The 12,351-nt window shown below is 44.8% G+C and overlaps 1 protein-coding gene across 3 annotated transcripts in view; it reads left to right on the forward strand.

Annotated features, from left to right (window-relative positions):
- The window catches only part of FAM189A2 (family with sequence similarity 189 member A2), a 74,471-nt gene extending 62,592 nt beyond the window's left edge, over nucleotides 1-11,879 (forward strand). For 2 of the 3 annotated variants that reach the window (XM_045165061.1, XM_025281593.3), the window contains 5 exons: nucleotides 2,555-2,684; nucleotides 2,857-2,935; nucleotides 4,875-5,027; nucleotides 7,263-7,555; nucleotides 11,014-11,879. In XM_045165061.1, the coding sequence (XP_045020996.1) occupies nucleotides 2,555-2,684; nucleotides 2,857-2,935; nucleotides 4,875-5,027; nucleotides 7,263-7,555; nucleotides 11,014-11,217 (859 nt within the window). In that variant the 3' untranslated portion in view covers nucleotides 11,218-11,879. Of the gene's footprint in view, nucleotides 1-2,554; nucleotides 2,685-2,856; nucleotides 2,936-4,874; nucleotides 5,028-7,262; nucleotides 7,556-8,972; nucleotides 9,151-11,013 lie in introns of all 3 variants that reach the window. The other variant, XM_045165060.1, reaches the window with a different exon arrangement.
- Nucleotides 11,880-12,351: the final 472 nt, after the last annotated feature.

Here is a 12,351-nt window from a genome sequence, read left to right on the forward strand (position 1 = left end):
AGGTGATTCTTCTCTATGGCTGGGTTGAGCATCATAGGGCTCAGGAACAAAAGGTGCAGGAGAGAGCAGACCCATTTCCTTCTGTGGATCTTTATTTACTCAGCAGTGTACAAATGAAAAGTTGCTTAACAGGAAGGGAACTTACCTTCTGCATCAACTCTAGCAGCATCTTCTATCTACATGAGGCTTTTCTGGTCATATAATAACCACCATAGAAGCCATTCATTTTGTGGTCCCCTCTTCCTCCCCAGTTTTCCTTCTTGAAGAGATTCTGTAGTAGGTCAGATCTAAAGTGGAGCCTTTTCCTCCCACTTCTTGGCCCTAAGCAAGCCCTCTCTTCTGTAGGATCACACAGGCAGCCACTGAACTGAAATAGGAAATAAACAGCATCAGAGCTAACAGACCAACCTGGGAGATGAACTTTCCAGGCGAGGACACCGCAGTGAAGAAACATGTGGACACTTGGCTGAGGGGGGACTGACCGGGGTTTGTAAATGCTAGAAAGATGCTCATGGGGTTATGCTAATTAAGTATTGAAGATTGGACCTCTGGAGAGGACAGGAGTGCAGAGGTCTCAGTGAGTAAGGCATGCCGCCTTGTTCATTGGTCAGGAAAGTCTCCAGTCAGGTCCAGGAAGAGTCTGGATTCCTGGAGTCACTTGGTGCTTAACAGTTCTTAAATGGCTTTGGCTGGAACAGAGAGTTGGTGTGAAACTCATGGGCAAGTCCTGCTCTAAGGAAGAATATCCCTTTCTTGACAACTTTACCAGGACCCCTCCCAGCCAGGCCAGGGAGCGGCCATTCCTGCAGGTTCTGCTCCTGGGATACACCCCATGTTAGGCACTGAGCCCGTGCATCCCTGCCTGGGGTGTCAGCCTATGACCGCCTCCTTCCTTCTCAGGTAAAACAGGGCTGAGGGTCTTGCTTCTGACCCAAAGATGCAGGAAAAAAGGGGAGCACTTTCTCACTTTTTCATTCAGCCTTACAGAAGTGTCATCCTTCTAAATCCCAAACTTCCTAAAGTTTTATTGTTAGGAAGACAGAATATCAGATCTTTTTCAAATTTTTTTTCTTCTACCAATTGCATTTTTCTAAATAGGCACAAATAAAACAATCATAAATGCAGAGAGCACCTTTATAAAAACAAAACAGTCCCCTGCAGCCAACTGGCTCTAGAATTTGTCTTTTCATCAATCTCCTTTAGTTTATGTCCATTATTGCATTTCAAGAGCATACGTTAAGCTTTTGGTATTGTCTCTTTTTTTCATTCTCCAACACGTCATGGCCTGAGTACAGGGTTTTTTATCTTCTCTTTTTTGTATTTTTTAAATTGTGATGTAATTGGCATATAACATGATGGTAGTTTTAGGTGGACCTGTAAGTAGTGATTCAATACTTTATATATTGTGAAATGATCACCACAGTAGGTCTAGTTAACATTCATCACTGCATATAATTACAAGTTTTTGTTTCTTGTAATGAAAACTTTTAAGACCTACTCTTATAGCAACTATCAAGTATACCATGCAGTATTATTGACTCTGATCACCATGCCTTGAATTACATCCCCAGGGCTTATTTACATGTTTTATAACTGGATGTTTTATCACAATGTATAAACTTTCATGTATTTTTAACTGTTATTTTCAAATTTAGGTTCTTTGTTATCTAGACAATTTGTATGTGTGTGTGTGTTTGTGTAATTTTCTATGAATGCTGGCAGAAAATCTTGTGCATTTTTGGTTTTAGTTTTTTGATCTCAAAGGACAAAAGGCATAGCACCTAGCATGTAGCAAGCACTCCATCAGTGTTTGTTGAATGCCCACTTTTAGGAAGAGACAGTGATTCCTTCAGTGGCATGCTACTTTTTCTCTGAGCTATGACATAATTTACTTTTTTTGTGTGTGTGTTCATTGTTTCAAGTATTTATTTAACAAGTAGTGAGTTTCTACCATTAATCGGACATTAGGAAAACACAGGCAAGAAACTTTTGTCATGTACTAATGTAAAAAAAAGAAAAAAACTAAATAATTGAGTTCCCCTGAATCCTTAGTTTTTTTTTTGTAATTGAGATGAAATTCATATAACATGAAATTAACCATTTGGAAGAATACAATTCAATGGCATTTAGTACATTCACAGTATGGTGTAACCATCAGCTCCATCTAGTTCTAAAGCATTTTCATCACCTACAAGGAGACCCTGTATCCATTAAGCTGTCACCTCCTTTCTCTCCTTTCCCCAATCCCCTGGGCAACCACGAATTTGCTTTCTCTTTCTTATGGATTGCTGTTTGCTTTTTGACTAATGGATTTAAAAGGAATGATGGTATTACATTTTCTATATTGTCCCTTGCCTAAGAATTCCGGGCACTCCATCAGAGAGCAGCTTAGTTGATTATTCTCCTGCTCCTGGACCAGGAGGTTGTAGCATGGAGGGGTGAGGGGTTTTTCCCATTGTCAGTGGGTAATGCTGCAGAGTCAACTGCCAGTGTCTAGAGCCACCACCATCAACTAGGCAAAACAAGCTTTCTGATGCCAAGATGCTCTTCCTAGGATGGTTGGTCCTGATGTTATTCCCCTGCCACATATCTATGGAGCACGAATCAAAGGAGTGGAAGTGTTCTGTCCTCTGGACCCCCCACCTCCCTATGAAGCTGTGGTGAGCCAGGCAGACCAGCAGCAGGTACTGCCCATGGAGTTTCTCTTTGGTACATTGATGGCAAGTAGGAAAAACAGCTGCAGAGAACAGGGTGGGAGAGGGACCATGTCTTGTCGATGTTTGTAAGAAGTTCACTTTACTCCAGATGATAGTTGAGTTGAATATCAACAAATAACCCTTTTCCCCTGTGATGCAGGGATCTTCATTCCAAATACCAGAAGGACCAGAAGTTGCCACCAGCCCATTGGAGCCGATCTGCATGCCAGGGATTCAAGGTAATAAATACATTATTGCTGCCCAGACTCATGATTCAGTAGATTAAGAATGATATTAATAATGATCCATATGATATTTTGTTGGAGGTCAGATATTCTTGGAGCAGATGGTTCAAGCTACATTATTTTTTCCAAATGTAAAAGCGTTATCAACTCCTTAGGGCTTACAAGTAGGAGATAATATATGAACAGAAATAAAGATATCGTTAGAATCTTTTATGAATAACCAGGCTGTTTTCAGAAATGGATTTCAGAGTTTAATTTGGCATTCTTTTTTTTTTTTTTAATTTTTATCTATTTTTTTTTTAAACACTCAAAACATTTTGTATTGGGGTACAGCCAATTAACAATGTTTTGATAGTTTCAGGTGAACAGCGAAGGGACTCAGCCATTCATATACGTGTATCCTTTCTCCCCCGAATCCCCCTCCCACAAAGGCTGGCACATAACACTGAGCAGAGTTCCATGTGCTATACAATAGGTCTTTGTTGGTTATCCATTTTATTACTATTTTTTAAAATATAAATTTATTTATTTTAATTGGAGGTTAATTACTTTACAATATTGTATTGGTTTTGCCATACATCAACATGAATCTGCCACAGGTTTACACGTGTTCCCCATCCTGAACCCCCCTCCCACCTCCCTCCCCGTACCATTTTAAATACAGCAGTATGTACATGACCTTCCCAAAGTCCCTAGCTATCCCTTCCCCGCTCACAACGTAAATTTGTTTTCTAAGTCAATGAGTCTATTTCTGTTTTGTGATGAAGTTCATTTGTATCATTTCTTTTTTGATTCCACATAGAAGGGATGGCATATGCTATTTCTCCTTCTCTGTCTGACTTACTTCACTCAGTGTGACACTCTCTAGGTACATAATTTGGAATTCTTTTATTTTCTGATCTAAGATTTTTTTTATCCTGTTAAGATAGGATGAGCTGTTTTAAAGGGACAAAGAGAGTTTTGTCTATGGCGGAATGATTCGCTCAGTTGTAACCCAGGACCCAGGTCATGCTGCCTTCGCATGTACTGAGTGCCAGTTCCCAATCCTCCATTAAATACTAGAGTCAGTTTACATTTATCCTTATAGCTTAAGGGCACATTGTTACCGCTTTCTCTCTTTGGAGAGGTTTTAAATGGCCCAGAGAATTGTTCACAGGATAAAATTGCAGATGGTGATAAATAATGGATTAACTCTTAGCTATTTTAGACAGAGGTGATTTTTCAGCAGCAACATTTGGAATAGGTTTCTGCTCTGTTCACCTTCCATCTTAAGTAGAATTATGAGGCAGGGTTCTGTTTGCTAAGTATGTTTTTAATCCTTCCATTTCTTAAAAAAAAGGTTTCCCAGAGTACTACTCGGGCTCACAAATGATGGGATTTTATTTTCCTGAGCAGCAGTCCATCCAATTTCAGAGTGCTTTGACTGATTCGTTTAATGGCCACTAGCTCTTTAACCTGGCTTCCCAGGAGTTTCACAGCCCAGTCCCCAAACTCTTCCCCTGCCTGCATTTGGCCTGAAGCCCCAGGGCAGCCATCTCACCTGTACACCTCACCTGCACAGGTGTTCCCTTCCACCTAATCTAGCTCAACCTGAATAGTCAGAAAGGGGGAATGGCAGGGACCTTTCCAGTGCCACACCAGCATGCTTCACTGCAGAAGATTCTAAGCACCTTTTTAGGCATTGCTTGTTTTTCTGCTCTTGGCTCTAAAGTTTTTTGTTTGTTTGTTTTAGGTGTGGAAGGGTAGTGTGGGGAGGCAGCATTTCCCATAGTGCTGCCCAATAAAAATGTTCTGGGCCCACCGCCTAAGTAAATACCATTAACTGGACTACCCTTGTCCCAGCAGATTGGGGCTCACAGGTGTTTCCTGCCCAACATTTTAAAGGCTCTAGCTGGTGAAATAATCTGTTTCTTCTCTTAAAAAAAAAAATCAGGTGAGGATATTCCTGCCACACCTGGAGAAGAAAGCGCATCCATACCAACTCCCAACACAAACCAGCTGTGTCCGGCGAGGAGCTGGAGAGCCCTCCGACCCCTGAGGACAAGATCCAAGAGTGATCCTGTGCTACATCATTCTGCCGAGAGAGGTGATACCATCCCCCAGGCTCTCCGCAGGGCACTGTGCATACTTGCCCACAGGTGCTGAGTGGCTCTGGCCGCCCAAGGCTCTATAGTTCAAGACAAAGCTTGGAGGGGGGCTAAGAGGTCTTGGCAAAATAGCAAATTCTGCATGCATCTTAGGGATAGATATCTACCACATCTTTTCCGGCTGGTAGGAATTTTTCTTGTCAAGTCAGTATCAAGCATTGGGTTGCATGTGATACCGTGTTGGTGCCACACGAAGAAGGCAGAGTGAAACGTAGGTCTGATTCCTTAGATGCTCAAGTCTCGTGGGAACTAAGATTCTCTCTCCAGGAAAAAGTCAAACGGGTGTTATTTTCCCCCCTTCTTCTATAATTTGACACTAATGATCTTTTTATTGTGTATGAGTAGATTGAATTATTTAAATCTGACCTTGCTCTAAGAACTTTGGATAGAGTGAAAGTCACACTCCATCTCTCTCCCTTTCTGTTTTCAGTTTGTGTATAGATGGTATTTGAAAAATTTTTAATTTTAATAATCAGAAATTTTTAAAAACTTGAAATAATCTTGAATCTTCTTTTCTAAATATATGACTACCTGAACATCTCCAAATACTTCTTCATTGTAGAAAATTATTTTAAAAAATAAGGAAAAAAAGGAAGAAAATGAAAATCTTCTGTAATCCCAGTAACAGAGGCTTCTTTCGGTGACCTGTGCTCTCTTCAAGCTCTGTGCAAATACAGCTTTGAAACCCTCTGGCCCTGCTCTGCCCTGGGCCCCATGTCATCCCTAGTTGGGTTCCGTCCCTCTGATAGCCTGTGTTGTTTGCCACAGCTCTGAACTGACCATGTGGGAGCCAGAGAGAACACTCCTCTTGTCTCTCCAGTGGCTTCTGAGCGGGGAGGAGGCCTGCCTGGGACTGAGCACCCTCTGCCCCACAGCAGGCCCTGGCAGCTCCCCAGACCCGTCTTCACCTTGGGGTCCTCTGCCCACCTGGCAAGCTGAGGACTCGAGATGGCCACCTGCAGTTTCCACAGGAGCTCGGCTGTCTGTGCAGCTTAGTCTGCACGTCTTTCTAGAACCTGCTCCCCCTCTGCAGCACTGCAGGGGCGAGGACGACACGTGTTTACCTGTTGGAGCCTCTGCGGTGGACGGGACCAGGTCGCCTTCAAGTGACAGCGCAGTGCCTGACTGTCTTGCTCACACATGAGTGTCTCTAGTGAGTGGTCCCGGAAGACTCCTGCCCTCTGTGTTGTGCGCGTGGCAGCCAAGGAAGATGGCTGCCATCCCCTGCTTGGAGCTCCTCACACCTTTCTCCAGAGGAAAAGGAATGCGCCCCTGCCTCTACCTGTTCTCCCAGCGCCTGCCTCCTTTCTTCCTTCAGTATCTAAATTGCTGCACATCAGACCCTCATAGACTGAAAATCTCCAGTGTCGCATACACTGAAGGCTGCTGGCTGGCTTATGAACACGTGGAGACCAGGCCTGACTTCGTTGCCCCCACCTGCCGGTGCAGTAATGTCCTGCCAGTTCATGTACCCTTGCTGAAGCAGGCAGTTGTGGACATTAGAGCCCGTGGTAGATTTCCCAGGCCTGCTGTGGACTTCCAGAATGATGTGTGCTGATCTGGATTTCTGCACTAGATTTGTCTTTCTGTAACAGTCAGCCGTCGCGCCGCCGCCAGCCATGCTGTGATGTCGATACTGTAAGTCAGGACAGTGCTCCCCAGGATGTTTAGGACAAAGGTACAGTCAGTGTGAGCAGAGCGGTCCATTCATCCCACAAGTCTCATCTCTCCTCGGTCCCTCTCTTTCAGTGGCTTCTTCATCCTACCCTGTGGAACGTTCTTCCTTTGGTCAACCATGTTTTTTTCTGCCTGTGCAAACCATCCCCATATATTGGTCATCACCCCATGAAACCATTGTTCCGTTACGATATGCATTCTGGATGCTCTTCTCTATCAGCTATGTTTACCCTAATGGTTATTTTTTTATGTGGCATAATAAAATATTTGGGAGACATGTCCTATTGAAGTTACACTTCAGGGAACAAGCTCGTGTCACAGTCGTTGGGTTTTTCTTTCTTTCCTCTTCCTTCTGCAAGAGGAAAAGCAAGACATGCATGACTGCTGGCACCTGTCACATGCTTTCCACATGGAGTTTCATGGTCTGTGCTGTTTCAGGTACAGATGTGTTCACAGGACTTGGCCAACAGGAACATGTTATTTGTCTCTGTCCACAGCCATCCCTGTGCTCAGCTGTGAGGCTGCGACTCAGACTGAGGGAAGACTGGACTTGGCTGCAGTGACCTTGAGGAGAAGGTTGAGATCCCGAGCTTCAAGATGCAGACCGAGGTCTTTGATAGATTACAAGTCTTACATGGACACCAAGCTGCTGGTGGCGAGGTTCCTGGAGCAGTCCTCCTGCACCATGACCCCGGACATCCATGAACTTGTAGAAAACATCAAATCTGTTCTGAAGTCTGATGAGGAGCACATGGAGGAAGCTATCACAAGTGCCAGTTTTCTAGAACAGGTAGTTTTATTATTGGTATCAGGCATAAGTCAGACAACTTGTTTCCATAGTAGCTGAAGCAGCTTCTCTGGTTTCCTGCCTAAGGCACAGGAAATCCATGGTCACCATTTCAAGGAAAATGGGCTGTATTAAGGGGTTAGGAGGTCTGGGGAGGGAGAGGAAGAAGCGGACCTGCTTTCTTTTCGGGAGTGGTGACTTTTCCACAGCCTTCTTGGCCCAAGAGAAGAGAAAACGATTTTCCTGGAAAATGGAAGCATGCCTGGAAAAAAAGAAAGGGAGCAGCGTAGGATGAAAGCAAGGGCTCTGTGGAGTGCAGAGTATGATCAACATTCCATTTCCTAAGTTGAAAGTTTCCCTTGATCTGGCATGTTTTTTCAGCCCTTTGACAATAATGGAAATACGTGAATTTTAATACTGACAAGATTCTGGGGGCTGAGATTACCTAAACTGATAGACTTAAAGGAATAAGCACCTTTTCCTTTGCAGGGATCAAAACACATAGCAATCCCCAAACAAGTTGCAGGTAAAAAGATAAAACTGGACCTGTAAATATCCCACTTGGGTGTCCAGTTTCTCATCTGGAAGGTGAAGGGTTGGAGTGGGTGGTCTGTACACCCACATTTTTAAGTGAATGGGATTTGCCCCTGATGAGAAGTCAGAATGGTCACAACTTCCCTCACTTGTCTCTTTCAAAAGCAGTGTTTGCCTTTGGACATTTGCTCTGTCCTCTGTGTCTGGGGTGGCCATTGGAGACCTCAATGAATAGTGGCTCATAGGTGTTACTTGGCTGTGCCTGGGGGTGTTACATGCCCATCAAATACTTCTTTTTTATAGAATTTTATTTATTTCTTTTTGCCTGTGCTGGGTCTTTACTGTGTGTAGGCTTTCTCTGGGTGTATCAGAGGGGGCTGTTCTCTAGTTGTCGTGCTCGGGCATCTCACTGCAGAGGCTTCTGTTGTTGGGGAGTGTGCGTTCTAGGTCTCACGGGCTCTAGTAGTTTCGGCACGTGGGCTTCTGTGGTTGTGCTTCCTGGGCTCTAGAACACAGGCTCAAGAGTTGTGGTGCACTGGCTTGGTTGCTCCAGGGCATGTGAGATCCTCCTGGATCTGAGACTGAGCCCGTTTCTCCTGCATTGGCAGGCGGAGTCTTTACCACTGAGCTACCAGGGAAGCCCCCAGATACTTCTTGAGTTGAGTTGGCCTGATTCTCAGGGTCATTGCCAGCTACTGTTTCCCTGGGTGTGTTTTTGAGGCAGAGTGAACAAATCCCCATCTCGCTTTCTTCTCTGTTCCTTTTCCCACCCCCTGGCCTCTTCTTACTGAAGCCAAATTCTGTGCTGTCTGTCAGGGAATGTGGGGAGTTGGAGAGCAGCTGTGTGAAGAGGAACATGAACCATGGACTCTCGTTTGCTTTCTAGAAAAATGGTCAATCAGTGGTCCTAGGTCAGCTCCAGCTGGTTGCCTGTGTAGAAGAGAGATTTCTGTGTGCATGTTCCTGGTCTACTCCAGATGCCACTCCCTGCCCTCTTCCTTGTGTTCAGCCCCAGTTGCCTGATAAACAGAAGCAGGTGTTCCGAGCTGCCAAGTTCTGGTGAGGTGAGAGCTAGAGCGTCTGTGGAGCTGTTGGTCTGGACCTTCTGCAAAGTCTTGCTTGATGGAAGATGGCTTTGAGGAGAAAGAACAGACACTGATAGCTTTTTTGATAGATTTTACTAATAGCTCAGCAGGTGCTATCACTATGAATGTTTGCTAGGTCTTTCTGCATAGACTGGGTCAAAGTTCAGGTACAAGGTTATTGTAATAGACTTTGTGCCACCTGCCGGGGCTTCCAGAACAGAACCCCAGTAGTCAGGTGTCATAAGGCCACACCACTCCTTGGAGAGAAGGATGCAGGGACAAGGGGAGGGGAGCTTTTATTTCTGACTCTGCTCAGCTTTACACATTTTCTCCTTCTCTAGTATTACTGAAACGTATTATTTTTTAAAGATTTTTTTTTTTGGATGTGGACCATTTTTAAAGTCTTTACTGAATTTGTTACAGTATTGCTTCTGTCGTTTATATTCTGCTTTTTTTGGCAAGGAGGTATGTGAGATCTTAGCTCCCTGACCAGAGATGAACCTGCACCCCCCGCATTGGAAGGTGAAATCTTAACCACTGGACCACCAGAAAGTCCCTGGAATGTGTTTTTATATAGCCATTTAAATTTTTACCACTATCAAAACCACTTGTCCTAACTTACCATGTAATAATAGTAGACAACCATGTAATACTAGTAGACATCTATGAATGTTAGAATTTTCTACTTAGTCAGGAAACAGCTATAGAGACAAATATAATTATAGAGTATTGGAAAAATTTAATGTCCCATATTTTGGGGGAATTAAACTTTTAATGACCTTAGAATCTCTAAATGGTGCAAACTAAATGACAAGTTATCCCGACGATTGTTCTGTGATATTAGATGGTAATAAAGCACTTGAGTTTTCTCCAAGGTGCTTACAGCAATGTGTCATACAGACATGACTGTGTAATTTTAAAAATTTGATGGTTCTCCCCTTATTAGTCTCAACTGGATCAGAGATTGCCCATTTTTGCCTTTATATGGTATATTTAGAAGTTATATGTGTGCTACCTTGCAAAATAGATCTAGCAGTAGAAACACTCTTAAGAGTTATTAATAAATGGTTCTAGTTTTTAGGAGATTTATCATGTTTTTTATTGAAGTGTTATCAGATCAATTAGAAACATATTGGTTTAAGTTGACATAAACTTAACCAGACTAGTGGTTATAAAATTTGCAGGTTTAGCAGCATCACCTTGTGATACACTTTTAATGATACAGATGCCCACACCTGTTCCAGACTCCCCTGTCAGAACTGCCATGGGGGGAGCAGGGATTCTATGTTTCTGACAAGCTCCCCTCCTCTCCAGTGATGTGCAGACCCAGTGAGAATCACAGTGAAATTGGAACAAAAGGTGATAAGAAGAATGTTAAATATAAAGCAGGAAGTTGCAGTAGATAAGTCAATAAGTGTGGCAGGACTACTGGTGAAATAATAGAAAATTGGGGGAATTTCTTAGGAACTTCAGAAAAGAAGCAGTATGTTAAAAGACTCTTTGGAATTTCAAGTGGGTTCCACTTTGGGAAAACACCCTTTTCTCTTCCCCAAGGCAACTAAAATCATGTCCAACTCTTTGGGACACCATGGACTATAGCCCACTAGGCTTCTCTGTCTATGGGACTTCCAGGCAAGAATACTGGAGTGGGTTGCCATTTTCTTCTCCAGGGGATCTTCCCAATCCGGAGATCAAACCTGCATTTCCTGCTTGGCAGGCAGATTCTTTACCCCTGAGCCCCCTACCCCAAACTGAACATAACCTTGGTGGATATTGGAGGCAGGTTTGAGGACCACATCAGGTAAAGTTTAACCTCTTGTCACCCTGTTTATTCTCCCAAAGATCATGGCCCCGATGCAGCCCAGCACTGCCAGGGCCCTGGTACTGCCCTCGCGGAAACAGCCCGGCCTGCTGCACCTGCGGAGCTGCGGAGATCTGAGCACCTTCGTCCCCGCGGGGAGGCCCCCGGCCGAGAGGAGGCCCCGGCGAGCCGAGGCCGAGAGGCCACACAGCCTCATCGGCGTCATCCGAGAGACTGTCCTGTGAGGCTGCAGGGCCGGGGCTCCTGAGGAGCAGGAAGACAGGTGGGCTCTGGAAGGCAGGGAGCCTCTTGAGGGGACGGGTTCCCTGTCTGTTTCCTGACTGGGAGTTAGGGTGCCCTTCCGGCTTCTCCTCAGAAAGAGGGGGGCACTCCAGAGAACATTTATTCCTGCTCCTGGGCTCTCGGGTTCTCCTTTCTGCTGGCTGCAGGCCCTTGACGGACGAATGACAAGTTCTTCCGGCCCATTTATCTTTTGGATACACCGAGTGGGAGACTGAATGAAGCCCAAAGCTCCTCTGCCTGGGTCCGCCCGGCTGTGGGCAGAAGCGGCTCAGGATTCGGTGCCTTGCTGTACCCCTCATGATTCTTTTCTGCACTGAGCTCTTGCCTTCTCTGGAAGGGCAGATGTGCTGGCTGCTATGTATTTGCTGCCAAGTGAGAGTGGAACTGGCCCAGAAGCAGGGTGATGGACCCCGATATTCTGTGATCGTCAAGCCTCATGTTAGATCACTTTCAAATCACATTCTCTTAGGGAAAACAGGAAACTTGTTTGGTGACAAATTTTGATGAAAGAAATTTGGGAGAGAATTCTTGTTGATTCCATTTATTCATGCTTGCAAAACTAGATAGCTAAGGTAGAACTGAGAATAAAAATGTTTACCTTGGACCTCCAGGCTCACTGTGTAATATTTGTTTATGTATAGGTGGCCAGGCCTTATCTTTATGATGGGTTTGGGACTTGGAGCAGTCAGGTGGGTAGGCCTGGGCAGGCCACCAAACCAGCTTAATCTCAAAAGCACCCAAGCTCCTTGGATAACAATGCTTCCTTCATCCATTCAGCCAGTGCTGGGCTTCATGGAGCTGCCTTCCCCTGGGGCCGTGAGCAAGAAATCAGTAAGGTGATTATAGGTTGAGGATTAGTGCCAAGAAGGAAGGAGGGTGTTAGAGAGGGCTTCTTTGAGGAATGACATTTGAGCTGGACTTGACTTTGAGGGTCAGGGAAGAGTGTTTGAGGTGCAGGGAACAGCCAGTGGAAGGACCCCCGGCGTTAGAGACCATGGTGACTGCAGCCCATAGCCTGGGGAGAGGCAGGAGGAGCTTCAGGCTGGATTTTTTGCTAACAGTGAGGTATGATGGAA

This window comes from Bubalus bubalis, chromosome 3 (assembly GCF_019923935.1).
Source record: "Bubalus bubalis isolate 160015118507 breed Murrah chromosome 3, NDDB_SH_1, whole genome shotgun sequence".
NCBI lineage: Eukaryota > Metazoa > Chordata > Mammalia > Artiodactyla > Bovidae > Bubalus > Bubalus bubalis.